This window comes from Astatotilapia calliptera, chromosome 2 (assembly GCF_900246225.1).
Source record: "Astatotilapia calliptera chromosome 2, fAstCal1.2, whole genome shotgun sequence".
NCBI classification, from domain to species: Eukaryota; Metazoa; Chordata; class Actinopteri; order Cichliformes; family Cichlidae; genus Astatotilapia; species Astatotilapia calliptera.
The window spans coordinates 20,517,015-20,544,836 of NC_039303.1; the positions used below are offsets into that span (position 1 = coordinate 20,517,015).

The 27,822-nt window shown below is 42.6% G+C and overlaps 3 protein-coding genes across 8 annotated transcripts; 2 read left to right on the forward strand and 1 right to left on the reverse strand.

The window, feature by feature from the left end:
* Positions 1-275: 275 nt before the first annotated feature.
* On the forward strand, positions 276-5,386 carry smim19 (small integral membrane protein 19). Of its 5 annotated transcripts, none has more exons than XM_026186731.1 (4): positions 276-342; positions 2,201-2,359; positions 2,520-2,644; positions 2,750-3,042. In XM_026186731.1, exons 2-4 carry the CDS (start codon positions 2,226-2,228, stop codon positions 2,980-2,982), a joined length of 492 nt encoding a protein of 163 aa, XP_026042516.1. In that variant the 5' UTR covers positions 276-342; positions 2,201-2,225; the 3' UTR covers positions 2,983-3,042. The 5 variants fall into 5 exon arrangements, with proteins under 5 accessions (XP_026042516.1, XP_026042507.1, XP_026042534.1 ...); XM_026186722.1 differs by lacking the exon at positions 276-342 and adding an exon at positions 1,115-1,238; XM_026186749.1 differs by lacking the exons at positions 276-342; positions 2,750-3,042 and adding an exon at positions 4,361-5,386 and having other exon boundaries at positions 2,028-2,359.
* A 134-nt stretch (positions 5,387-5,520) lies between these two features.
* On the reverse strand, positions 5,521-17,241 carry pld7 (phospholipase D family, member 7). 2 transcript variants are annotated; one of them, XM_026186680.1, is made up of 12 exons: positions 16,847-17,241; positions 16,262-16,363; positions 12,073-12,969; positions 11,674-11,861; positions 11,385-11,565; positions 11,167-11,281; positions 10,952-11,079; positions 10,190-10,393; positions 8,953-9,092; positions 8,473-8,638; positions 8,278-8,377; positions 5,521-5,978 (listed from the first exon to the last, which is right to left on the reverse strand). In XM_026186680.1, the coding sequence occupies exons 1-12, from the start codon at positions 16,961-16,963 to the stop codon at positions 5,782-5,784; spliced, it is 2,535 nt and encodes an 844-aa protein (XP_026042465.1). In that variant the 5' UTR covers positions 16,964-17,241; the 3' UTR covers positions 5,521-5,781. The 2 variants fall into 2 exon arrangements, with proteins under 2 accessions (XP_026042465.1, XP_026042476.1); XM_026186691.1 differs by lacking the exon at positions 16,847-17,241 and adding an exon at positions 16,551-16,828.
* A 72-nt stretch (positions 17,242-17,313) lies between these two features.
* Positions 17,314-25,737, forward strand: gpr137 (G protein-coupled receptor 137). Its single transcript, XM_026186707.1, has 8 exons — positions 17,314-17,375; positions 18,642-19,118; positions 22,251-22,285; positions 22,395-22,635; positions 23,432-23,581; positions 23,677-23,802; positions 24,374-24,492; positions 24,607-25,737. The coding sequence occupies exons 2-8, from the start codon at positions 18,738-18,740 to the stop codon at positions 24,701-24,703; spliced, it is 1,149 nt and encodes a 382-aa protein (XP_026042492.1). The 5' UTR covers positions 17,314-17,375; positions 18,642-18,737; the 3' UTR covers positions 24,704-25,737.
* Positions 25,738-27,822: the final 2,085 nt, after the last annotated feature.

A 27,822-nucleotide genomic window follows, 5' to 3' on the forward strand; every position in this document is an offset into this window, starting at 1 on the left:
AAATAGGGCCATCAATTTCCCTCCAATTGCCCAGCCAGTACCACTCACTCAACTGAGGCATCTAAAACTACACAGATGATCTAAAAACACAAAACCTCTACACACTTCTAACATGCACATTTACACAACTAAATGGCAGTATTAACGAAAGGAAAAACATTCAACAAATCCCTTTAAACCATAACACAAACAAAAGGAAGCATCTCTATGGAAAAAGAAACCCCTCCACTTGGTTTGACCTGCTGATGTCATATGTGACATCATCAGGACTTTAAAATGAGGAAATGCCAGGCAGGCGTTTCCCCACACCTGACCCTCATGAAGACTGAAAAGACAAGCAAAGTAAATATGAACAAATGACTTAATCTGTAACATAATGAAATATAAAGAAACATGTAACTGAGTATTTAGCTTAATTTGCAGAATGTTTGATTTGCCGGCAACAAAACGCTTACACAAACAAACCCGGGATAGTGAGTGAAGCAATGTTACTTGACAAATGGCAAAACATAGTAAATACATAGAAACGGAATAATGTGTACAATGTGTACAATGTGCAAAAAAAAAAAAAAAAGGTAAACACATATGGGACAAATGGAGAGCATTGCAACTGCTCCTCCACTTTGTCACACTGTCATCTACAGATCCGTATGCCCTAAAGTGCTTTTATGCTGATTGAGCCATGTTTATGATGCTAAAATTAAATTTTACTGAGTTGGTGCCGTGCAGCAGATTGGTTTAATTACAAATGGATAACTGATTTTACATGATTCAGTTAGATTTTATACATGTGAGACATATTAATCATCCCAGTTTACTTTGCATTTGTTTAACTCACTTAATGCTGCTGAGCAGCTTTTTCCAGAGGCTGAACAGGTCTGCTAACATTGTTGCCATTGTTATTTGTCAGTCTGTATATCCTCAGTTCTTTTCCTTGCCCCCCCTCCGGCCAGTCTGAGTCTCTCCCACCAAAGATAGGAGCAGAGGAGGTGAGGAAGGAGGTCAGTCAGCATCACTGTAGTGATGAGAGATGTTTACTTTGGAGCCTCATTTCAACGCGTGTCAGTTAAAAGAAGTGCGGCACCTGGTATCTCTCATTGTTCCTTTTGAAAAGTTTACCATTCTGGAAAATGGAACGATATCCTTTGGATTTTTGCCACACTTTCAAACGGTGAAGACCAGAAAGTTGGATCACCATCCTGATCTTTTTGCTTTTTGTTTCCCTCTATACAGCAAAGGTAACAACCACTACAGAAACATACACCTGTGTGTCTCTTCTGTCCTCCAGATATATTTTATGAAACGGCATTCTGTAAGATGGCAAACTGACATACTTATTTGGTCTCAAGATTCAAAAAAGAGAGAAGGCAGGGCTGAAAAAATAAAAAACCCAACCTGTGACATCACATAAATGGATGAACAGATTGGAGGTTGGAAATCGGTGTGCTTTTACCTTTAGTAGTTCTCATTCATTATTTGCTTCCTCCTGTTGCAGTTGTGCTCATGAGTAAAATAACATATGTGGGTAAGATATAGCTTTTACTGATTTGCACATTTGGGGTGATGCTGACCTGATTTTCACCAAAATGAATCTGAATATATAGAACAATCATGCATAATGGACCTTCCATGACCTTCCAAGCTATATAGTTTGTCTTCCATATTTCCAACTATATCCATAATCACATACTGTGTATGCTACCATTGTATATAGTATTATCTTACTATTTTTCATTGATTGTACTTAATTGTATTTTTGTATTTCCTTCATATCTGTACCTGAGCTGAGGTGACGCAAAAATTTCCCCGTTGTGGGATCAATAAAGTCTTATCTTATCTTACAAGTAAAAACAAATACACGCTTGTAAAGTTCCCTTCAGGAAGGACAAATAACAGGAAAGGACCCAAAAAACAACACAGAATAAAAGAAAACATTTTGTGCTGTAATAATTAATTTAATTCTCCAATCAAACCTGCATCAATGAATTAATTTCAGAATTGATTTTTTTTTTTACTGGGTTGATAAGATTTGGGACTGTAGGGGGCAGCAGTGCGTCTAAACCGGAAGAGGAGCAACGAAGAAAAGAGAACTGATGTGACGTAATAGTGTTTACGCTACACAGTGGATTCGCGACGACGTGTAGGCTAACGGGGCTAATTTAGAGGGTTTTGCTTCAAAATTGGATGTTTCTCCGTGTAGTTTGGTGGCAGTTTCCGCATTTTCCATGGGCGCTCACGGAGTTTTGGGAAACGAGCCCGACTCCATAGACTACTCTGTGCACGAAGCGTGGAACGAGGCCACGAATGTCTACCTGCTGGTGATCCTGGTCAGCTTCGGCCTGCTCATGTACGCCAGAAAGTAAGGACGCGTTTCTTAACCTTACCTCATAACGACTGTAAATAACTGGTTTGGCAGGTTAACATGTTACAGGTCAAACCGTGTGCTCGTTGATGATGTTCCCCTAGTTGTTTGCGGATAACGAGCACAGACTGACGCTGTTTGTTTACGTACGCTTTAGAAACAAGAGGAAGATCATGCGCATCTTCACTCTGCCTCCCACCGCGGGCAGCAGCCCGGAGCCCAACTTCTACGACAGCCTGCAGAAGGTCCGCCTGCGACAGCAGCTGGAGATGTACTCTCTGGGTGAGGATGCATGTGGGCTGATGTGGATTGCAGTGAAACTCGATTTGACGCTACAGTACTGTGCAAAAGTCTTGACCCGCTTCTAATTTCCTCTTACTTTACCAGGAAGATGGGAAATAAGGGTCGGGTCTGGGTTTTCCCCTTTTCTTTTACATACTCTTCATACTTTTCTCTCCCTCTTCTACTTGTCAAGATTCAAGGACCCACTCCACACCACGCCGAGATACGCCATGTTTTCAGCTAACCTCTCTGTGGGAATCGCCTTGTTGTTGCAAAAATACTATTTTACGCCGACCACACTGTTATTTGTAACCTTTTTTTTTCAGCTAAAGAAATGAAAACAAGGATGCTCCTAACACAGATACAATTAAAATTTGGTTCTTTGCCAAGTGGAGTCATCCATGAGTAAGATGCCTTTTTATATGCTTGGATCATTCGTAGGTCAGTGTTAAGTCGCTTAACAAAAAAATGAATAAATAAATACACGATATGGTACAAAGACTGGACCAATGCAAGTGATGTCCAAGGAATAGTGTTTTAATTGGTCAAAACAACTTTAAGAAATTACAAGAAATTGTCTCCATTGAAGCAAAACGGTAGGTGGCTCAAGACTTTTGCACAGTACTGTAGATGCTGCCTTTATTGAACTAAAATAAGGTTGCACAGCAAGTCAGTGAATATTGTGTGGCAAAGCCTTTAACATTACACTGGGTTGTGCTTGCTGGTGAGGCTATGGCTGGACGAAGCCAGACGGAGGTTTGATATTGAGTTGTTGTTTTTTTGTTGTTGTTTTTTTTTGTGTGTGTGTGTGTGTGTGTGTGTGTGTGTGACTGTTTTTCAGCCTTAGAGGTTTTGTTTTCCAGGTAAAACCTCTGCGATCATGCCTCCCCTACTTGTCTACAGTGAGCCTCTGTAGCACGTGCGTAATTCTAAAACACACCCCAGAGTTTAGATTCTATTGAGCTGAGCAGACTCATTTTATTGATTTATTTATTAGCATTCAAATATCTCACTGAATACAGAATAAAGATCTACCACAAAGCAAGAAAGCACGAGACAAGGCTAATCAAAAGGTATTGGCTGAATATGCTTATTACGCCAACCCTTTTAACAAAAGATCTTTCAGCATGCAGCTCATGTACAAAACAAAAACTTTCCACCTTAGATAAGTAACTATATTAAATTAAATGTCATTAATATAATCAAAGCAAAACAACCAAGAGTTTCAGTGTTATTATTTTGCTCTTTTCATTCTTGATTTATAATTTTTCTAATACTCTATTTTTAAACAACGAAAATAAACTGCACCTGTTCCACCAGTTAACTCCTCTAACAGAAACACTCTGCTTTATCTTTGTCCTTATGTTTTTTTTTAAAGAAATCTGTTCCCCTTAAGTCGTATTTACCAAACAAAGAGCAAAAAAGTAACCTGAAATCACTGTAGTGTGAAACCAGATACTAACGTAGTCGAGCCTGTGTGTGTTGGCTCAGTGTGGGCTGCGTTAGATGGGGAAAAGTGGGGATTTTTTTTTTTTAAACTGAGTTATCTGGTGGCTCTTTTGTGTAATGTTTTCCTTCACATTAATAAAGACATTAATTCAACATTCCAAAATGGTGCATAAAACATTCACAAGAGTGTGGAAAGCCTGCTGGACGACCTGTAGATCTTCTGCTTATTGTAGTAACTCTCCGTCTGTCTCATGTCTCGCCTTCTAGCCAGGAAGTTTGAGCAGCAGCAGCAGCAACAACATCAGCAGGGCCAGTCAGACAGTGTGCAGCTCTCCATGGAGTGAGAGCCCGTCTTCAAGCTTCTCCTGCCCGTGGATATGAAAGGACTGGGATGGTTGCAGAGTTTGTGTAAAAAGAATCTGCACCCATCCTTGCTGCTTCATTCACCGTCTGACGTTTCATTTGTGCACGTGGAGCTGCTCCACAGCTACAAAACAAAGCTGTGGATGCTTTTGTACAGCTGGCAGCTAGCAGGTGTGCTGTCTCACACAACAGTGACACTAAGCAGGTGTGACGAGCTAAAGCTGGAACTGCAGCGTTCGACACTGACACAGGCTGTACATGGTTCATCCCATTTCTTCTTTTTTCCCAGATGTGTGCAGAGAAAAGATTCTTAAATGTGAAGATGAAGGCACATAAACCTGAAGTTAGTAGTTAGATTATTTGTAAATGCATCATCTGGATCTCTGTGGGTTTTGTTTTGAAATAGCTGCTTCAGTTCACGTATATAAAGATTTTTCCTTCTAGCATTGAGCTTAAGACAGCACAGATTCACTGTCAAATGAGTCGTTTGTCTGAAACAGGCTGTTGGTACAGCTCCTCAGTTCATCCACTGAAATAAACTCTCTCTGCTAGCTTTCATCCGATTGGCTGCCCCTCATAAACTAAAAACAGCATGAGGATGGCGCTTTGGCGCTCACAGCCAGAGGTGTGATGTCATAAGAAAGAGAAAGGGCTCTTGAGGAATCCAGAAAGATTACCATATTAGGTGTGTCCTCTCTCTGACATCATACAGAGCCAAGAGTAGAAAAGCCTGCTTGAAAGTGTTTAAAGCAGCCTGAAGCTCTTTGTTTGAAATGGCTGCAGGTGAAAGCTTGTACGTAATACCAAGCTAATTGTTTTGAAACTGCAATAGGTCACCTTTAACTTTGTGGAACACCATTATGATTTTGTAGCTGATTTCACACAATCATCATTATAATAAAATGATTCTATGTTGATGGCTTAAAAGTGTGCAACGAGTTGGAATATTACTGCTGTGCTGACAGCTCTCAGTTTATAAAATAACACGTGTTGGTTATGTAGTATTCAGACTTTTTCTGTTGTAAAAGTTCAGATTTTGTAAGAAAATCCAGAGAAAAGACGTCTTAAAGGTCTCCAGAATGTTGTTTTATTTATAATGTAACACACTTGTCACATCTGTCAGCATATTAAAAACACCACAGAGAAATTTAAAAAAAACAAAATAATGTGCTCTGAAAACGCAACTATATACAGAAAAAAGGCAGCCAGTCGGTAAACTGCAATAAAACAAACAGCCAGCGGATTCTGCATAGATGCAATAAAGTTCAAGTAGTAGCAGCAAGAAAGCATACAGCTCTTCTAAATGCGATGCGCTTTTGATTCCCTCAATGGCGCGGGCACACGTCCACGTCTTCAACGGGGAGCGTGGAGGCGTACTCAGACCCCCAGTCTCTGAGGAACAGCTCCTCTGCTTGGCTCTGCAGAGTCTGCTGGCCCGGTTTAACAGCAGAGCCCGTCTGGTTCACCACCAAGCCCACGCCAGCCGTGAATGCAAAGTAGTTTTCTGACCAGTTGGACGTCCCTGTGAAGAGAAGCAGTTTAACAAGCTGGACCACAGGAGACTCTGGGTGAGAGCTACAGTCTCCATTTATCGAATGCTTTTCTATACTTTCTGTCACACGTACACAAGTTTAAAACAATGTGATCAGACAGTTTTTTACTCTTAGATCTGTATGTTGTGACAGAGATTGGAAATACCTAATATGGTCATTTTAGAAGCCCCGCCCACCTGGTGTTTAAACCGTGGAGGATGGCTTTACAAGGAGAGCAGCTAAAACAATTAGAGGATGAAGCGCTGCACTAAGACTCAATATGTGATGAACAGTGTTGAGTAAGTAACTTTAAATTAGTAACTTAGTTACATTACTAGTTACTTCTATCAAAAGTAACTCAGTTACTTCAAGTTACTTTCAGAGTAACTAGTTACTAGGGAAAGTAACTTTGGTTTAACTCAGAATTCTCTTGTTAATGTGTTGCTTCTGTAACTGGACACCCAGCCAGACTGCCGGTCTTCTAGCTTGCTTACTTGCCACAAGTGCACTGTGCCACCTACCAATAGAAAGGAAAAAAATAATGTGCACACTTCCATGAGAGAAATCCCACGCCTGATTCTATCCTAGCCATTCTATCCTCGCTTTTTACATCCAACACAAAAACTGCAGTCGTGGTGCTTTCGATTGTACTCAGAACTCGGAAATTCTGCCTTCTGAATAGGAAGATGTAGGTAACACCAGACTGCAGATGAGCTGCATACAGAGCTGGACTGGGACAAAAAAATCGTCCCGGGGAATTTGACTAGAGACCGGCCCACCATTATAGGAAAAATCATAAAGCCTTTGAATGAAAATAAACACTGTTGTGACAGTGATGTACACTGATCTGATGGTATATATGTATCAATCTATCAATCGTTTGTTGTAAGACTCAGATAATTATTTTTTTTAAAAGCGAGACATTTTAAATGAGAATAAGAAAAAAAAGTATTTCCCCTCTCCCTTTTAATGCCCTACATGGACCCCAGGCAACACTTTGCTAGACCCGCCCCTGCACAGTTACCAGCTGTCAGCTACTTAGAAAAGGATCCTGGGGTTATTTGTCTCTCAGAAACAGTTCATAACTTCCCTTCAACTCATTCATGTCACCTAAAAGGTAAACCTGTTTCTCCATCACAGCTCTGATGTGATTCAGTAAGGACATCTCCTGGTTTCATCTTCATGTTTCCCTCTCACCAGATAACCAAACCGACATCATGACCAGCAGATTTACAGCTGTGGCTCCAGCAAACATCAGCTGATACTAGAAAGTAATATTAAATAAATTCTAACAACAGCTGATCAAGCTTAAACGTGCTGCTGTTGTTTACCGCGACATCCGCTGGTTTCCTCTTTCTGGCGCAAAGTGGGCGATAAATAAACAAGAGACAAAAGCCGATCAGCTGATCATTGATCAATTTCATGATTGAAGTAGAAACAGGAGAGGGAGGGTGAGAGAATGAGAGAAGAAGAGGCAGCTGTGCAGCAAACACACAGTAACTCCAGCTTTGTGTCTTTTTCATTGTAGCTGAAGTCCGGGACAAACTGTGTTTCTTTTCACCTAAATACGAAACGCGTAATAATTTCTCTGAATACGAGACGATTCTGTTTTTTACAGGACGGTTGGCAACTCTAATAATTAACCTTATGAACAAAATAAAGTTCAACATCAGTAACATAGCACCACCCAGCTGTATAGAAACTCCGTCATGCTAGCTAGCACGCAGTACGAAAAAGTCAGCATAACAAAAATAAACTCAACCTAAACTTGGTTCATATCTGACCCAGATGGACTGCAGGTCATAACTTCTTACCTGAAGTTCAGTTCACCTGACACTCTCGGACCAGGGGCCGCTTCGGGTCTCTCCTCTTGCCTCCCCTTTCCTTCATCCACCTGCTGCCCTCCACCACTTGCTAATGTTATTGAATCTGTGGAAACTCCGCGATAGCCACCACACGAAGTAACGAGTAACGACCCTATCTAAATCCCAGTAACGCGTTCCTGGTTTTGGCATAATAACTAGTTACCGTGCTCGTTACCACAATAATAACGTAGTTACTGTAACGCGTTACTTAATAACGCGTTAGTCCCAACACTGGTGATGAATGCAAAGCTACTTTTGGAAAGTTCAAGAACAGAAACAGAGCTGAAATTGAGTATAATCGTTCCACTTTACAGACATTACCTACTAAATGTTAAAAGCTGGACACCTTATGCTGTTAAATTTTGCCTTTCACAGTTCAAAGGAGCTAAAAAGTGTTAAAATGTAGCCAGTGCTGGCAGCATACCTATATAGACCACTCTGTCTGTAACCATGTACTTGGCATGGTTGACTCGTGCAAAGGGAATCTTCTTCTGCTCTGCTGTTGAAGGCACTGTAAAGATTTTCTACAGATCATACAAAAAACGTTGCTTTAGAATCCGCCATGTCATCGGTGACTTAAAACGTTTCATGAAAAGAAAAATCAAATCTTCAAACGTACCACGTCAATGTCGCACGTCAGTGGATGCCTCCTGAGCACCTGCAGGGACTGCAGGAAGATGAACATGTCAGGAGAAGAATGCTCCCAGCAGCTGACCAGCAGTTGGACTCGCACGCCTCTGGTGCACGCCGCAGCACGCAGGGCCGTGTCGATGGCGGGCCAGAACCTGAAAATGAGAGACCAGGACATACTTTAAAGCTCTACAGCTTCCACAAGACACATCAGCACTTTTACTGTTTGATGCAGGCAGGTAGAAGCAGAACGAGCAAATTTCTTCCTCCTGAAATGCTCTCTGAGCGTGTGTACTTGATCTTAATGAGAGGCTGCTTTGTAAGCCAATCTTTTACCTTTTTAGTAAGTCGACATAACATTTTTTAACAGCATAACAGTAATTTCTGATTGTGTCTTGCATTAAGGTTGACTGACTTAAGAATCGCTATTAAATGACATGAACAGTGCAGCTGTGTGAGTGGAGTGTACCTGAGTGGCTCCGTGAACTGAGACAGTGGAAGGAAGTCCATGACAGAGATGTAAACGAATCCCTGAGCATCGTTGATGACAGACAGAATAGTGGACAGATCGTCAGAGCGGCCACGGGCTGAGATTTGTGGAGGGGCGCTCTGCAGAAAACAGACACAGCAGAAGCAATGATGATCAACAGAGCCAACACAGGAGGAAGAAAAGCCTGTGACAGCTGAGTGATGTCCTTATCTTGAGATTGGAATGGTGCAAAAGCAGTTTCAGACAAACATACAAATGTTGTTTTTTAGCTTTACACCAAAACATATTCAGGGCATAGTTACATTATGAAGATGATTTTATTTCAGGGGGCTAAACCAAAGTAAAAGTCCCAGAGTGCAATTGGTGTTTCTGTGAACCCACAACATGCAGCTAAAGGAGCTCTGGATACAAGAGCTCTATGAAACCTACACTTTTTTTTACATTCTTACAAAAAAAATAGTGCCCTGGTGATTGCAGACTCCTTTTTCATGGTAAAGAAAACCCGAGAGCACATCAGTCTTAGAGGGGTAAGCACAGAAGTAAGCATATCATTATCCAAGTCGAACATAAGAGGAATCTTGCAGAGAGTTCAGTACACCATGCAAACCAGCTATCGTAACAAAGACAGAAAGGGGAGATTAGACACAAACATCTACAAAAATCTGAACGAGCCCCAGAAATCCTGGTCCAGCATTCTCTGGACGAGGGAAGCTCAGATCAGCCTGCAACCGAAGGACAAAAGAAAAGAAACTGGAAGAGAAGATAAAACCACAGAGAAGGCTTGGAATGGTTTATGATCTGAAGTATGATGGCATGAACAGGGATGGCTTCCCGTGGCACTGGGCCACTAATGTGTATTCATGATGTAAAAGAAGGCAGTTAAAGACACACCATCTGTACAGATTTAGAAAAGAACAGCAAATTAAAATAATAATGAACAAAGATGTTGGTTTTAATGTTTCTCTCACTGACTAAAAGACTCCAAACAAACCACAGACAGCAGCTGTCTGTCTTTTTTGTTTATTCCTGATCAAATGTTAGGATATTCCCATTCGTTCAGTGTTGGGAATAAATCTGTTTGTCATTGAGCATTTAGTATGATGACGTAACATAGACTCATCTGCCTGTGTCTATAAAACAAATAGCAATCGATGCAACACAGTTCCTGTAAAATGACAGCAGAACTCAAAAGGATTCCTCCTGAAAGGATACTCACAGAGAGGTAGACCTGAGCAGGGACCCCGTTGAACTTCAGATGCAGGGGCTTCTGGGAACTCGACAGGGCAGAGAGGCGAGCGGGCCAGTACGGAGGCAGGGAACCGTTTATCACACCGCCGATGCTCCAATACACCCCAAAGATCCGAAAGGCATCCTGAGCCAGGCAGCTGCAGTCCTCCACTGACAGACCCACCTCCTTCACCTTTGTTCAAGAGAGTCCACAGTCTGCATTAGCTCTGACACAGCACAGCCACTGTGCTAGTATGCACGATGTGTGGGCTGATACAGGGATGTAATTACTTCTTCTAAAGGGAAATGTATCATTTTCAGGTTTTAAAGCTGGACTCTGTATTTTTATTCATGGACTCCAGTAAAGCAGCTTTGCACAGTTCATGCTGGGCTTTGGTGTAGCTGCTCTTTTAGGGCCTCTCCCAGTTTACGTCTAACTGGCTGCCCCTCACCAACAGAGGGTTTAAATCAGCAGCTGAGCGGGGCTTCTGTGCCCATTGACAGAGCTGACCATATTAGAAATATTTCTTCTCTATGACAGCACAGAGGAAACAAAAACCATGAGACATCAGTCCTGCACTCTGTTGACACTAATGTACTTAAGCTGGGACGGATCTGTCTCCCTGCCCCACTTAAAAATGTTGTGTGGAGACTTCTTACTTGACATTACCCGACTAAAAACAGGGGGATTAGTGAGGATATCCATCTCTTATACAACCTATATATAATAGTTTAGGAGTTTGCACCATACCTGGCTTAGAGAGCGCCAGTCCATGTTAGCACTGCCCACATAGAAGTGCTTTTGGTCAACCACCCACAGCTTGGTGTGGACGATGCCTCCAGTAACGGCTTTGAGGTCCACCTCTCTGACCTCTGCACCTGCAACGGAAAAACAAAATAGCATGGGAAATTAATGCTGAAATTCCTTAAACGTCCTATTCTGAAACACAAACCTGGCACTCTTACCTGTCCCAGCCAGGTCGGCTGTGTCGTGATTTGACTGTTGGGGGGCGTTGACAGCGATCTGGAGCTTTACACCTTTGGATTCAAGTTTCATCAGCTGCTCAAAGACCTTTCTTCCCTGAGAATCATGCGAGGCCATTAGCTCAGAGGCTTAAAGCTTCAGGTACAACCATCTGATGTGCCGCATTGTGAGACCTGAGTGTGCAGGTGGTTGTGCTCACCTGAGAGTCTGAGGATTCGTGCGAGCCCAGATCGCTGTCCCGCAGTGTGAAATAAAAAGCGGCGATGTGGACTGAGCTGTTGGCTCTGTCCAGCAGGTGCAGCCAGCTGTCTGCGATGCTCTTTCTGGACGAGGGGGAAGACTGGTAGAGACCGACAGGAATGCTTTCCACCAGGTGCACTCTGAACAACAAGGACCACATTCAGCAGTACATTAGTTAATCCTGACAGGTGAATATAATATTTCTGACATAAATAACTCAAAAATATCCAGTTGCTGATATCATTTACCGACAGTCAGTGCTACAGGGCTCTGGTAACAATCCAAAGCCCTCCAGCCAGTGCAGCTCCAGCTGAGCCGTGAGCTGGGACACGGACATGGGAAGCCCGTAGTGCCACACGTGGTGAGAGAACCCTCCGAGAAGCAGCAAGGTGGTGCTCAGGAAGCAGAAGAGGGTAAAACTGGGACATCCTGACCTCTGAAGGATGATAAGGGGAGAATTTATACACTCCAACAGGCTACATCACACTCACAGCTTAAGCATAGCATAGCATACTGTGATGCATACCAAAGCTGCTACTGCAGGGAGTGGTAGAATTCTGAAGAATTCCTAAATATGCCTCAGCTGAGACGATCAAGGAAACAGACGCCAGTGGAAGCTCTCAGTCTCAAACAGTGACATAACTCACCTTGGCTGACTTGGTTGCTTTCACTTTAGCGGGCGTCTTTGGTGCTGCAGCAGCGTCTGAGTCGGGATCTGCTTTTTTCTCTTTGAGCTTTGGGAACTTTGACTGGCTTATGAGTAGTTTACGATCCTCCTTCACTTCCTCTGATCTCTCACCAGCCAACTCATCCTCACATTCAGCTTCTGATGAAGATATACTGTCCCTCAAACCAGCTGTGTTCAGTGGCTCTGTCTCCCATGGAGGTTCTTCGTCCATTATAGCTTCCACTTGGCTGTCCTCAGGTGCTTGAAAGATCTCTGCAGACTTTTCAGAGTCTCCAGATGGAGTGAGGAGAATCCTGTCTTTAACTGCGGGGTCGTACGTCTCCGCTGGCTCCTCCCAGGGTATCTTGCTGGGGAAGCTCTCGCGTGGCAGATGTGTTGTAGGCCCATCTGGGGTGGTTTCTGAGGTTTTGCTCTTGACTTGCTCTGATCTGAGAGCAGGCCGGGGGCTTGCAGTCAGAAGAGGGGAGTGAACAGGTTGAGCAGCAATCAGAGGGCCGTGAGCTGTCGCAAGAGCCACTTCTGTCCTGCTGAATGTAGAAGGAGCCTCGAAGCCAATTTTGGGGGTGTGGAACAATGGCGCAGGGAGCGCTGTTTCTCTGGGATCAGGCGGCTTGGACTTTGAAGTTTCCAGACTTCCAAGTTTCTCAGGAGGCTGAGCATGGACTGGAGTGTCCTTTCTGGGAACCGGCAGCTCCGTGCTCTGACTGGCTCCAGCGGGTCGCTTCTGGAAAGTTGGGATTCTGGAGACTGGTTTCCCACCTTTGCGGTTCATGTCTTCTTTCTCCTCGAGGTCTTTTTTCAAACTCTTTTCGTCAGCTTGGAGACGGTCCAGCACAACACTGCAATCCTTCAGATCCTGAGGAAGATGAAATATCTGTTATAAATCTGTGTAATCATGTAGCACACACACACACACACACACACACACACACACACACACACATGAAGCAGGGATTCTGAATAGCTTCATGGCACACACCAAAGGAAACGTAACACCTACGGCTATCTAAAAAGCTAGCAGTGAATCACTGAGAGACTTTTCCAGTCTTAGTCTTCCTGCTCCCGCTGGCTCCCGTCAACATCAAAGCTCCCACACTGACTAGCTACACCCATTTAAAGCAGCTCTCCTGACTGGTGCGTGGCTGCTGTTGACTTGTTAATATTTGTTTACCTGCATGACACGAGCCTTACCGTGGCTACAGCATTGTTTGACCTGATATTCTCATGGCAGTCAGTGCTCAACATTAGCCTTGCTCTGCTCCACCTCTGCCTGCTCATTTTCATAAATACACTGACAGCCCAGTGGTCCAAAAGTGGGTGTGGCCACTCTACAGGTCACATTTTATGGATGCTACATTAACTTGCCAGTAAAATATATAGCAGTGCCCCCTACAAACAAACAAACACTTAGATACGTACCTGCGTTTCCAAACATACTTCATATTACACCCGTCAGCCACAACATTGAAACCCCTGCACTGATTTTAATGGGTCACTTCATTGCACTGGGTCATTGCATTAATGTAAACGATACTTTGATACACTGTTGAAAGCCAAGCACATTTGCAAAACATGTTCAGCAACAGCCGCCAGGCTCCCCAGATCTACACTTCCAGAAAGATCCTCACTTATTAAAGACAATGAAGACAATGTCAAACCATATATGCATTCCCGTATAGTAAGTGAGACCTGGTGCTAAAGTGACCCAGCTGTAGTTAATCAGTGTCACCCATTTCATGAAAACTGGCACATTATGAAACAAAACAACCTCCCCAAACTGTTGAGAACAGAAACTGTAAAACAATCACGCCTGGAAGAACGTTTCTGTCTTAAACAAACAGCAATTTGTCTCCTCCCTTTTATCAAAAGAGCTGACGATGCACAAGTGGTAACGACACGTTTTTAAAATGTGCTGCTGGCATCAGCATCATCATGCATTTTAATGATAATAATAATAATACATTTTATTTATGAGCGCCTTTCAAGTCACCCAAGGACACTTTACAATAGGATAAAACACTTAGTAAAACAATGGCAGAATAAGAACAATAAAATAAAGCACAAGATAAAATGAACAAACAGTGGATTCACAGTGAATATGCAGATTTGAACAGATGAGTTTTGTTCTGCTAATCCAGTTTAGGGTCACAGTTGGGTAGGAGCCAATCCCAACTGTGAAAGGGTGAGAGACAGGGTACACCCTGGACTGGTTGCCAGTCTATGTGGCAAGGCTCACACACAGAGACAGAACAGATTTGCACTCATATTTGCAACTACGGCCAATTAACCCAACATGCATGTCCGAGTATCCAGAGAGACCCCAGGCTTCAGCTTTTGCAGATATATTGGAACCCAGCAAGTTTCATGTTTTACAGTTGCCTTTATTTTAATTACAGAAATACTCTACTATTCTGCAATATTCATTTACTTTAAATTCAACTGTATTCATATAATCATCACAGCAACAGTCACCTCAAGGTGCATTATACTGGGGTCTTCTCTCTACAATAATACAGGGAGAACCCCAACAATTAGTCGACCCCCTATGAGCAAGCACTTGGCAACAGTGGGAAGGAAAAACTCCCTTTTAACAGGATGAAAATTCCAGCAGACCCAGGCTCAGGGAGGGGCAGCTTCTCTGGTTGGTGGTAAGGGGAAAAAGACGAGACAATAGGCATGCTGCTGAAGAGAGCCAGAGACTAATAATAACTAAAGATTAAATGCAGAATGGTTTATAAACACAGGTTGAGTGAAGAAAAAACACTTGGTGCACCGTGGCCCCCAGCAGCGGATGCCCATTGCAGTGTAACTAAGGGAGGGTTCGGGGGTCACCTGATCCAGGCATAACTATCCGGTTGTTCAGTCTGACGTCACTAGCCGTGTCTGGGTCTAAACTCCGCTGCAGGTCCATATATCAAACGATCACTATGGCATTACTGAGAGTTGAAAAACTGTCTAAAGTCTTTCATCTTTAATAAAATGATCAGCGTTCTGCTCTACCAGGTGTAAGAATTGAGTTTAACATCCAGGCATCCATGAAAACGGAATTTATGACATTTAACGGAGTTAGAAGTTAGCAGGGAGTTAGCTCGCTAGCTTCTATCTAAATACAATATAGCATGTCCTGACTGTGGGGTTTTGGAAACAAATTAAAACGTACAGCTCTGTTATCACTTCCAGCATAAATGAAGACAGAAAACTAAACAGCAGTGACGTTTGTAGGGTTACTTAAGTTGGGTTGCTGGTATATAATGATGTGCTAGGTGACCGCTAGCGACACAGCTATGTTAGCATAATATAAACAAGCTAACTTTTTTTCCACTCGATAAAAGTTACCGTGAGTGTTCTCGGTGGTCAGGAACAAATGTAATCGCATGGCAGGATGCTGTACAAGGACCAAACTTCAGCCAGGAGAACAACTGAGATAATCCATCCACAATACGAGGTTAGTCATTCATATACTGCTGCATAGGCTGGGCTGTAGTTACATCCTTTTAAAGACTTTAAAGACAGGTTTTAAAGACTGAGCTTAAATAAATGATTAGTGGTAATAAAAGCCGAGGGAGGTCAACAGGGATCACTGACTGTTTTAGGAGCTTTTTGAGATCAAATAGAAGAAAATACATAACATTAAACATGTTAACAACACAAAAGCCATATTAAACGCAGACTACTTTAGACCCGGAAGTAGGATTCGTCGCGTCATCACTGAACAACCGGGAGGGAATGTTTTATAGAGTTTTAAGGAACCACAAGAATGCCAGCTGTCTGAGAACAAAGTGCTCTTTTGGGGTGATATGAGATATTTAAGAGAGAGATGAAAATAGATATAAGCCAGTATTGATTGTGACTATTCAATCTTCTGTTTATTACTAAATAAGCAACAGCTCTCTTCTCTGCCAGCAGGGCAAAGGAGGTTGAGACATTTCCGCACTGGCCTGCCAGTATTTCCCGGAAGCGGTTTTATGCAGCTGCAATGACACAAAGCAGGATATTTATACTGCAGGGCTGTGCAAATAGGAGCTCTGCCACACCCAGGAGGCCTCACAGGTGGCTCTGCTTTGCTCCCTCCCCCCACATCATGCGTGCACAGAACAATATCTGAAAGTGAGAGAAAGGGGGGTGTTTGTAGGTGAATTATAGCCTACCGTCAGATCTGCCTCCTCAGCAGCTTCCTCCTCCAGCTCAGCCTCACGTCTCTCCATCTCCTCCTGGAGCAGGAAAAGCTCAGAGTCTGACTCGTCTGACTCCTGACAGGAGATATCGGTAACACCGTTAACGTTAACAAGCGATGGAATAAAGCACTAGTTGCTGCGTGCACTCTGCATTAAGTGTGTTAACCATTAAAGTAACAGAAAAGGGGAAGGAAATAATATGAAAGGTATTTTTTTGTTATTAACCACATATAAACATCCTAAGCTAGTTAAAAAAACTTACCATGATTAGAGACCTTTAACTAAGTTTTGGCTCGCACGCGGAGTTAGCTAAAACAATGCTAGCCGCTTAAGCAAATATTTATTGCGGTAAAAAAAAAAAAAAACTAAAGCAGTAAAGTTGGATGACTTAAGAGCAGTACGGCCTCTTTATAATCCTCGCTTAAGTATTCTACACGTATTAGCCAACTAACGTCTTCGCCGTTGACGTTAGCCAGTGAGCTACGTGGCCCACGATGAAGTTTGCAGCAGCGGAGGAAGAGGAGGCGGAAAGGAAAGGCTGAGTAATAGAAATCCCACCTCGTACGTAGCTCTCTCCTGCCTGCTCCTGGAGCTTCTCCTGGCTGTCGGTGTCGACGTCGGCAACTGTACCTCGCCGGGGCGGAGGGACTTTCTGGATCGCAGTACCATGGGCATCCTGGAGCACTTTTTTTTTTTTTTTTAATAATGCAGCACCTTCGTGACTCGAGGCTTAACGGACGCTGCGGAGCGTTAACAGCGGGCTCGTTTGTCTGCGGTGCCGAGGAGAGCTCAGCGACACACCCGCTAAAGCTACGCTTCAGTTGATTTTTTGGGATATACTCACATTTATTAAAAACAAATCGATTGGGTCGTGTAAACAATCTTTAAATTGATTTGAATGCACCTACCTTCACGCCATACGTAAACAACAAATTGAAAAAACCGCGATTTCCTGTCTTCGCTGATTGGCGGTTGAAATCAAAACTGTGGCTCCTCCCACAAGTCTTGACTCACGTCACACAATGCGGAAACCAAAAAGGGATTACCGTCGTCGGCTGCACATCCCAGGAGTCCTTGCTCGCGAAAGGTAAGCGCTGTCTTTGTTGTTAATAAATTATTGCGGGTGTCTTGCGTGTTTTATGGTTCTAATGAGGAAGCAGACGGCCTCTGACCGCTGGCAGTAGCAACACTTCACATTAGCGCTGGCTCACAGTTACTTTCAGTTAGCCTGGCTGTGGCTGAAGACCCTGAGCGGAACAGCCGGTTGTTTATGCTTTTGTAAAGCTCAAAGGAACCTCAAGAGCATAAAAGCAAATCAATTACATAACGGAAGTGTGACAGAATGTGGCCGATTGTTGCTGTTACTGTGTTATGCTGCTTTAATGTTCTGCTGTTATCATTAATAACAACTGCATGACTGATTGAAAAGATATAGTTTTGTGGAAATCGGATTCGATTTTTCTTTCGAGGTTAGATATTTTATATCACAGTACTACAATATGAATCAAAGGCTTGGACACTACTGACCACACAGGCCACTACTTGGTCGACTGATCTACTTTGCAGTATGTTGTTCTGAAAACCGAGGAAAAAATCATCTTCCCATTGAACTTTTTTGTGTTTTTCTGCCTCTTTGAAGCTAAAATAGAAAGAAAGTGTACTTTATTGGTCCCCGTGGGGAAAATCCCTCTCTGCATTTAACCCATTCACTCAGTGAAGCAGTGGGCAGCCACTGGGCGCCCGGGGAGCAGTGTGTAGGGACGGTACCTTGCTCAGGGGTACCTCAGGGTAGTTGTTCAGGGGAATCGAACCCCCGACCTTCCGATCATGGGGCCACCACTCTACCTACTGAGCTATCCCTGCCCTGTAGGCAGGAAAACACATGAGATATTAATGGAAAGCCCAGGATGTCCTCTATTAAGTACATCAGGACTTAGTAGGGTAGCTCAAATAATCAAAAGATGTAGACCAAAAACAAATGTCTATTACAGAGGACATAAATGAATAAGCTAGTTCTCAGGAGGATATATTTATTTCTTTTTCCTCGTAATGATTTCTGTTACAAGCACAGTAGTTGTAAACGTGCCTGCATGTCACCTGAGGCAAGTGATTTGGAGAGGGCCTGTTATCACATGAGAACGCTGCGTGTGATAACATGCAGTGTTCTCATCATTCTTCTTGATCAAACAGCCCACACAAAAGGATGGAGGTGTATTTTAGGCCACTGTCCTACTGTGTGAAGGGATATGATCAAGGTACACAGGGGTGACACTGAGGATAGATTCTCTGATCACATTTGTGTTATCAAGATTGTTTTTTTCCCCATCTTCTAACTTCTTGTTTTTTCATTCAGGTCTCATGTAATCCCCTCTGACAGAGAAGATAAGCTTTGGTTCTCTAATGATGATGATGATGACAATGCCAGCTATTTAATCACATCAGTAGTCCAATGGAAGCCCCAGTTACAGCCACCCCTCCTGCCAACTCCTCCAATTCGCCATCCCCGGCCCCCCTGCGTCCTGCTGTCGCCCCCTCGGTCCAGCTTAGCTTTACCGTCCTCTACACCACTTTGTACGCCGGGCTCTTTGTGGTGGTGTACGTGCAGCTGTGGCTCCTCTACATCTATGGACACAAGCGATGGAGCTACCAGAGCGGCTTCCTGTACCTCTGTCTGCTGTGGGCTGCCCTTCGCACCACCTTGTTCTCTTTTTACTTCCATGATGCCCTGCAAGCCAACCACCTCCCCGTTGCAGTGTTCTGGCTCCTCTACTGCTTCCCCGTTTGCCTGCAGTTTTTCACTCTCAGCCTCATTAACCTGTACTTCACTCAGGTAAGGTTGAAGGGATGTGGATGGGGAAACGTTCTTAAAAATCTTGTGTCATTTAGAAAATGTTGCTCAGAATGTAAAAAGAGTTGCTCTGGTACAGCCGTGGTGATAAAAGCACAAATAAAACTAGTCAGAGGAAAACACAAGAGCCCCTTACAGTGGATCATGTGTCCTCAGCTACAGCGCCACATTTTTTTTCCAACAATATCTTTATTATTATTTACATTTTAATGACTTGCAAACAGTCCAACATTCTAAATACTACATGAACATACACTCCTCTCAGACAGCAAAAAGAAAGCAACAAAGTCGTCAGATTTGTCACTCCGTTAAAGGCCTAAATTTGTCATTATCCCAAATCAAATGTCATTGCCCTCAGTCCTCGTCCTCCTCAGATAATACAAATCCTTCTACAAAATTTACAAATGGTCTCCACACCTTCTCAAAAACATCCAATTTCCTTTTCAGTATACATGTTATCCGCTCCAATGGCAAAGCCACCATCATTTGTTTTATCCACTGTGTGATACTCGGTTCCCTTGTTTTTTTCCATTTTAGTGTGATTAATCTTTTTGCTTGTAACAAACCCATATCAATAAGCATTCTGTCACTTTTTGTGTACCTCATGTTTTCTGGGTACAATCCCAGAATAAGGAAGCCAGGATCCAAAACAACCTCTTTGGATAATATTTGTTTCATAGTTTGTGTTACTGCAGCCCAAAAGGATCCTATCTTCCTGCAATCCCAAATACAATGCCAAAAGTTACCTTTATCTTCATTACATTTATTATAAGTGTCTGGAATATTAGAGTTGTACTTATTTAATTTTTCCGGAGTAACATATATTCGCATTAACCATTTGTATTGCAACAACCTTAGTCTAGAATTAATAGTTTGTTTATGAGCTTTTGCGCAAACCAATGCCCATTGTTCCGTGGATATGTCCTTCTTTAAATCATTTTTCCAGGCGTTCAACCTTCCCAACGAATTGTCAGATGTTTTGGACCTAATCAATTTATATATTTCTGATATTGCCCCTTTTTTTGAACTGCTTTTGCTAATTATGTCTTCCAATTCTGATTTTGGTGGTTTGGTGCAGGTATTATTTTGATTTGCTCGAATGTAACTTCTAATTTGGAGATATTTGAAAAATTGCTTTCTATCTATATTATATTTATGTCTAAGCATATCAAAGGAAATATCTTGAGAATCTGTTGCATACAAATCTTGGATTTTTTGTAGTCCTTTAATTGACCATTGTCTAAAAACTTTATCCTCTCTTCCTGGTCTGAAATCCTGGTTTCCCCACATCGGTGTAAACTGTGACAATACAACAGGTTCCTTCTTATATCTTTTTACACCATACAACACTTGGACCATGTTCTTTACCATTGGATTTTTTGCCTTTTTAATCAAGTTTATTGCTCTGTCTGAGAAAAAATATAAAGGTAAAGGTGGATACATCTGTCCACTATCTCTGTTATTTCTTTAGAAAGTCTTTCATAGTCATTTTCCACGATCTCACTTAATTTGGGCGAAATCATTATTCCTAAGTACATAAAGTCCTTTACTGTCTTAAAATGAGATGTTACTATGGGTGGGTTTTTCCTTTCTTCTTCATTTAGTAATAAAACGGATGATTTAGATTTGTTAATGACATACCTGATATTTGACCAAACTCCCCTATCAATCTAAGCAGAGCAGGTATAGATTCTGTTATTTTAGAGAGATATACTATTACATCGTCTGCGTACAACGAAATCCTATGTTCTACTTCATTTACCATAATTCCTGTCAATGATAAACTCGAACGTACGGCTATAGCTAATATAAACAACAGTGGGCTTATCGGTGAGCCTTGTGGACATCCCCGTTTCACTCTTATTAGTTTAGAGATATTTTTGTTTGTCAAGATTTCAGCAGTTGGATTTGAGTGTAATAATTGTATCCATCTTCGAAACACATCTCCATAACCAAATCTAGTCAGAACATCAAAAAGATAAGGCCACTCGACCCTATTGAATGCTTTTTCAGCATCCAGTGAGAGTAAGGCCCTCTCTGAAGAATTGTTTAGTCCGTTTATAATGTTAAAGACTTTTCTTACATTATGTAGACCTTGGCGCCCCAATATGAAACCGTTTTGATCTCTTTGAATTACTGAGGGGAGAGTATCTTGAAGACGTGTTGCTAATATTTTACCCAACACCTTAAAATCAGAATTAAGTAAGCTTATCGGCCTCAAATTTTCACATTTATTACTCGGTTTTCCTGGTTTATGTAACAAAATGATTAGTGATCCTGTTACTGATTTAGGAAGACTTCCTTTGCTTAATGATTCCTGATACATTTCCAATAGTGGTTTCATTAATTTACTTTTAAATTTTTTATAAAAATCAATTGGGAATCCATCTGGTCCAGCTTTTTTACCTGATCTCATATTGTTAATTGCCCTGCTTATTTCCTCTTCGGTGATTTCTGCATCTAATTGTTGTTTTACGTCGTCAGCGATAGTAGGAATATTTATTTTATCCAGAAACGCATTTCTGGAGTTTTGATCTGATCTATCCTGGGATTCATAAAGTTTTTCATAATAGTTTCTAAATTCCTTGTTTATTTCAATCGGATCCATGATCATTTCCCCTTTGCTGTTTATAATCGACGTTATATTTTTCTGCACTTCCAATTGTTTAATTTGCCATGCCAATATTTTTCCAGGTTTCTCTCCTTGTTCATAAAAAGACTGATTTAATCTCAAAATGTTCGAAGCTGCTCTATCTCAGCGCCACATTTTTATTCTTGGTCTTTACATGATTCACAATTCAAAATAACCACTGTTCATTTTAAATTGGAGCCTGGTGCAGCCGTTCAAGTAATCTACTGTGAAACATGATGTTGTAGCTCCTTTCCCTTTCACGCAACTTCCTTCTAATTGATCGTATTAAAAAAAAGGCTAACAGCTCTTGTGACTATTATGCTCGTGCCACAGACTTCAAAGAAGTATAACAGGACTGACTACTCGGCTGTGTTACCTGCAGTTCTGCCCCCATCAGATCTTAATCAAGCCTGTTGTGTTTTGAGCAGGATGCATTCTTTGTGTCTTTATGTTTATGTGGGTGTCTTTGTGTCTTTGTGCAGGTATTAGTGAAAGTGAGAGAAGTGGACAGAGGGCTGTAAGTTTTACATCATTTTCCTGTTGTTAAATCTAGAAAAGCGCCTCGTTATGTTATTGTTATGAGCCCTAATCGTCCCGATTGGACCCCCTGTATGTATGTTCCTCAGGTGGGCAGCAAGGTGTTTGTACGGTGCGCTGAACGCCATCTTCTTCTGCGTCAACGTGGTGTGCGCTGCACTCGGGGAACGAACCAGCGATGGCGAGAGGGGAGAGCGCACCTGGAATCTAGTCCTGGTTCGAGTTGTGGTCAACGACTTGCTCTTCATCCTGGAAGCAGTGCTGCTGGCCTCCACGCTGTTGCTCCTGACCCGACACTCGCGGTCCGCCAGCATCCACCTGATCAGCAGGGTGTGTTCAACGTTGTTCCCCAGAGAGAAAAATAGGGATATGCTAATCTTGCACTCACTATTGACTTCACTGCACTGGAGTTTATACTCAACGAACGATGCATCTGCAGCTCAGATGTGTCTAGACAAGCTAGCTGTTTAAGAAAGGAAATCTCGTGGTATCTACTCAAAGTATGTCAGTATCAGCATCAAACATGAAGAAGTGGTACTGAGCCAGCCCTGATGAACCGAGCCAAGTTTAACAGCAGCACACGCATGATTAAACTCATGTTTAGTCCTGAGCTGCTTGGAAAAACAATGCGTGTCATGTCTCCAGTCTGAGAAGATCACGGGACTGACATCACTTTGACATCATCGGGGTTATCTCAGCTTGAGCTGCTACACTACATATCTCCAACAGATCGTTTTAGGTGTTGCGTTAAAGGCAGCGAGGCTCCTTTTTAGCTACACAAAAGACATTTCCTCAGGTGAGAGGTGAGACGTCTTCACGAGAGCCTACAAAGAAGTCCAGTTACCTTCAGCTCAAGTGCTTAAAACTACCAGAACCTGGATCACAGACAACCTGCACCAATGTCTGTAACAGATCTGTGTAATAAGCACTGAGATGCATTATGGGAACTGTAGGATCCAACATTACTTGAGTGATATAATGGATGAAAGCAATGTTGAGCATAGCCAGAAAAAAAATGTGATGCGGGACACAGAAAAGCCAGGATACTACCATAAAGAGCGATGGGGATGTCTGTATTTTGACAGTACTCCAGGCTAACTTTGTTTTTATTTTTTAACCTGACCAGGGGACCACAGTGTGGCGTACAGCAGCACTGGGAGGAGCAGTGATCTTCCTGTTTGCCAGCAGAGCCTGCTACAACCTGACCGTCCTGTTTCTGTCCCAGAAGTATCGGGTGGAGTCCTTTAACTATGATTGGTATAATGTCTCTGACCAGGTAAGGATCCAGTACCAAAGCCTTCATGTCTGCTTAACAACTTTGGACAATTAAGGTGCCCCTAAAGAGCACTTTCTGCACTTACTTGTTTTAAGGCGGACTTGGAGAGTGAACTCGGCGACAGGGACTACCTGGTCTTCGGTGCCATTCTCTTCATGTGGGAGCTGCTTCCAACTGGCCTCCTCATCCTTATCTTCAGAGTTCGCCGGCCTGCTCAAGAGGTAAATCTAGTGGATGTGAAAGTAATGTCCCGAACTAAAAATCTACTAATGACACCTGAGACTGTATTAAATACAATTATTTACTGCTTTATTACTCAAAAAAATAGTGCAAAATCACAACAGCAGTCGCCTCAAGGTGCTTTATATTGGAAGGTAAAGACCCTACAGTAATATAGAGAAACCGCCAACAATCATATGACCCCCTGTGAGCAAGAACTTGGCAACAGTGGGAAGGAAAAACTCCCTTTTAACAGGAAGAACCCTCTGGTAGACCGGGCTCAGAGTGGCAGCCATCTGCTGTGACCGGTTGGGTTCAAAAGTGGGAGACAGAACAGAAGACACGCTGTGGAAGAGATCCAGAGATTAATTATAACTAATGCTCTTCCTCCCATTCTACTTTTAAGTAACCACAGAACCTAAAAGTAAGCCCGCAGACTGAGAGCGAAGTGCTCTAATGGGGTGATATGGTACACTGAGGTTTTTAAGATAACATAGGGCCCGATTATTCAAGACCTTGTGTGTAGGGAAAAGGATTTTTAATTCGAAACATTATTTCATCTCATTCTCACAGAACAGCATCATGGCTATAAACAACAGGGTCCTGCCTCGGCCGTACTTCTTTGACGACCCTCAAGGCAGCGATGAGGACATACCCGCTCCATGGGCCAATGGTTCAAATTCAAACATAAGGTACAAGCACCACAAAATCTGATACACGCAGGTCATTACCTTAAAGCTGATCACAGGGTTTCAGAAGTGTGAGAAGAGCTCTCATCTTCTTCTTTTCTTGCTTTTTCCCCACAGCTGGTACGGATCAGAGACCGCGCCGCTCCTATTTGCCAACAATCCTCCAGACCAGAACCACCAGCACCACACTCTGTATTCCACTCCTCAAAACTGACCCCCCCCCTCCCCGAGTTCTTGTTTCCTTGATGACATTTATCTCAAAGACAAGCCGCTCTCTCTCCTAGACACACTCACAGCCAGTAGTCCCTCACTGTGTGAGCAAATTTGCACTGAAAAGTCTCAGGAAATCATCACCAAACAGTGAATATGCACCTTCTATTTTTCTAAAGAGACTGTATTTAAAAAGTTCTTCCTCATTTAAAGGGAACAAGCTATGTAGAAACAGACCAAACTGACTTAAACTGGCCAGTACTGCTCTCTCATGAAGATCATACTGAGCTACAGCCACAGGTTGACTTCACACACATGCCATTGTTCAATTTTGGAGAGACCCTTGCCATTTCCAAAGAAGAGGATGGCACACGCGGCCTCATTTGCATTCCTGTCGGTGTGATGTCGATGCTAAGTTCAGTGAAGTTAAACAGCGACTTTTTTTTTTTTACAGGCTCACATGTGATCGTTTGTCTTGTAGACAGACTGTTTCTTTTTGGTGTTTGCAGCTAAGTACTGTTTTAAGACCAGGGATGTCCTTGGCCTGTACACTGCTGCTGGTATAGTTTTCTTTCATCTTTTTTAAAGGCCAGTGTTTGCTCCCATGTCTGTAAAAAGTTGCATCGTTTAAATATTTCTAAGTTGACTGAAGTCCTTATTGGATCTCTAAGTTTAACTTATTTTATAACTGTGGGTCTACCTGTAATTAGAGTTGGAAATCAAATGCGACTCACCCTTTGCGACTTTTATGCAAAAAAACCAACTTCCTCATAGTCTGTCACTCACCTGTGGTTTGGACTTATCCACGTGACAGGTATGTACTGTCCATGCTACGGACCAATAACAACATCAGAATAAACCTGCTGGGCATGTTGCTGAGCAGAAAATCTATGTGGTAGAAATTCTGTATCTACAGTGGTGCTGTTATGCATTTTAGCCCTGTTACTGTGAAGGGTATGTGACTCGCTCTTTGAAATTCAGGACTCCTTTTGTCTTTTATGTAATTGTTGACTGATAAAAAATAATAATCTAAAAAGACTCACTGTGCCACATGCATTACTTAGTGCTTCAGTGTAAGGGTTCGCAACTGCTTTGGGGTTTTCATCACAAATATCAAGTGCACTAAGTCTGAAAACATGACCAACACCTAACTAAAGATGCATGTTAAATAATTCTTCCATTAATTATCTGGATGAATATTGACCATGGACTGTATGAAAAAGAAAACAAAGCTGCAGATGAGTTTGGAAAGTGGAGTCAGCATTAAAGTGTTTTAAAACCTGCATTCTTTTTAATGGCCAGCAGGAGGCGATGACAATGGCTGTCAAAAAGATGTTCTGAAGTCTTGGAAAATGGCCCTCTGATCATTTTTGGGCTCAGTGACTAGTTTCAGCTAATAGACTAAAACATGAAATTAATTTAGTAAATTATTGGTCCTAGTAGTAGAGCTGGATGGATCAATACTTTATTTCTAGAGTCCCAGAACCTCGAGTAATGTCACTGACATGTGTCATCATGGCATGATGGGTTGCTGTTTTAAAAAATGTTATAATCTTATTCCCTTAATAAATGGAACCATTTGACCTGCACTGGAGCAGACTGGGTTTGCAATGATGCAGATGTTTCCCAGTACAAAGTAAAACCAGGGTTAACCCCAAATTTATCTGGATAAGCCAAAATTCTGCTTTGTAGTGCAGGCCTCTGGTTTCAAACCACCAAGACGTGAAACCAAACGCTTCAAGCAGCACTTTACAAGCTGATGTGTGATAGTACAGCAGCCATCTTTCGTATACAGTCTGTGCCTAACATCTATAGATAATGACTGGACACAATACCAGTGTTGTTAAACCTTCAGTCACTGTTATATCGTACATGGTGGGAAAAGAATAAATGCCTGACAAGAGTTTGTAGTTGTACAACACACCAACTGCACATAAAGGACAAGTGAACCTTAAGATGCAGTGCTGACATCCGAGTTTTTCCTCAATGATTCTGGCTAATGCCCGACTTTCAGATACCAGAAACACGAAAACATTTTAGCCTGATTGAACTCAGCGTTAAAAGAAATGTTGTGCAGTAGTTCTGTCTAGGGATGGGTACCGGTATCCGGTGCCATGATGGCACCGGTTCTGACATAAACGGCAGTAACCAGACCGAAAAGCAGCGCACATTTCGGTGCTTTTTTTTTTCCTGAGCTGTGATACACTTTAGATTCTAGCCAATCATTTTACGTTTCCGAGGATAGTAGGCGGGTCCAGGTACGTACGTTCTTTTAGAGCAGAGCTACAGATTAAAAATGCCCAAGGCAAAGCGGTCAAAAGTCTGGCTGTACTTCACAGCAAAAGATGCAAACTCAGCAGCCTGCAACAAGTGCTTTAAGCTGATACTGTGATATTGTCAAAGGAGGTAACACCTCAAATCCGATGAAACACGTGGCGACGCATAACGTTTTTTTAAAAGCCGAGAAATGCTTGCTGCAAGACCTCACACCAAGCACATCTACTGTGGGTGTGATGCCTGTTATCGACCCGGAGTTAGCAACATCCCCCAAAAACCCGAAGAGTAGAGTCCTGGGCCCGTATCCCTAAAGAATCTTTGTGCAAAAAGTGGCTCCTAGCGGCCAAATTCTAAGAAAATTCTCAGAGTCATGACGTTTTCTTAGAATTTCCCCTAAAAGTGACACGACAATCCCAGTTAATATAAAAGCTATTCCTCAAGATTCCTAGCGCTTAAAAGGGCTCCTAAGGCGAGATCTGCTAAGAGCAGGGAAGAGGACTTTTAGTGGCTTAGGAGTTCCCCTAAGCAGCTGCACAAAATGGCCAACAGAAGAGGCAGGAGAGATGTCCTGCAAACACTGGATGACAGGGAATTATTGAGACGCTACAGATTGGATCGTGCAGGAATCATGTTTGTGGTGGATCTCCTTAGAGATGCAATTACTTCACCAACTCGACGCCACAACGCTATTACACCGGAGACGAAAGTAATCACAACCCCGAGGTATTTGGCAACTGGGAAAATGCAACAATGCAGCAGTGATGACTTGGGTCTGCAATCACAGACATTGCTAAAAGCTGAGCCGTGTTACCCTCGTTAAGACCACACTGGACTTGTAACGTTGTG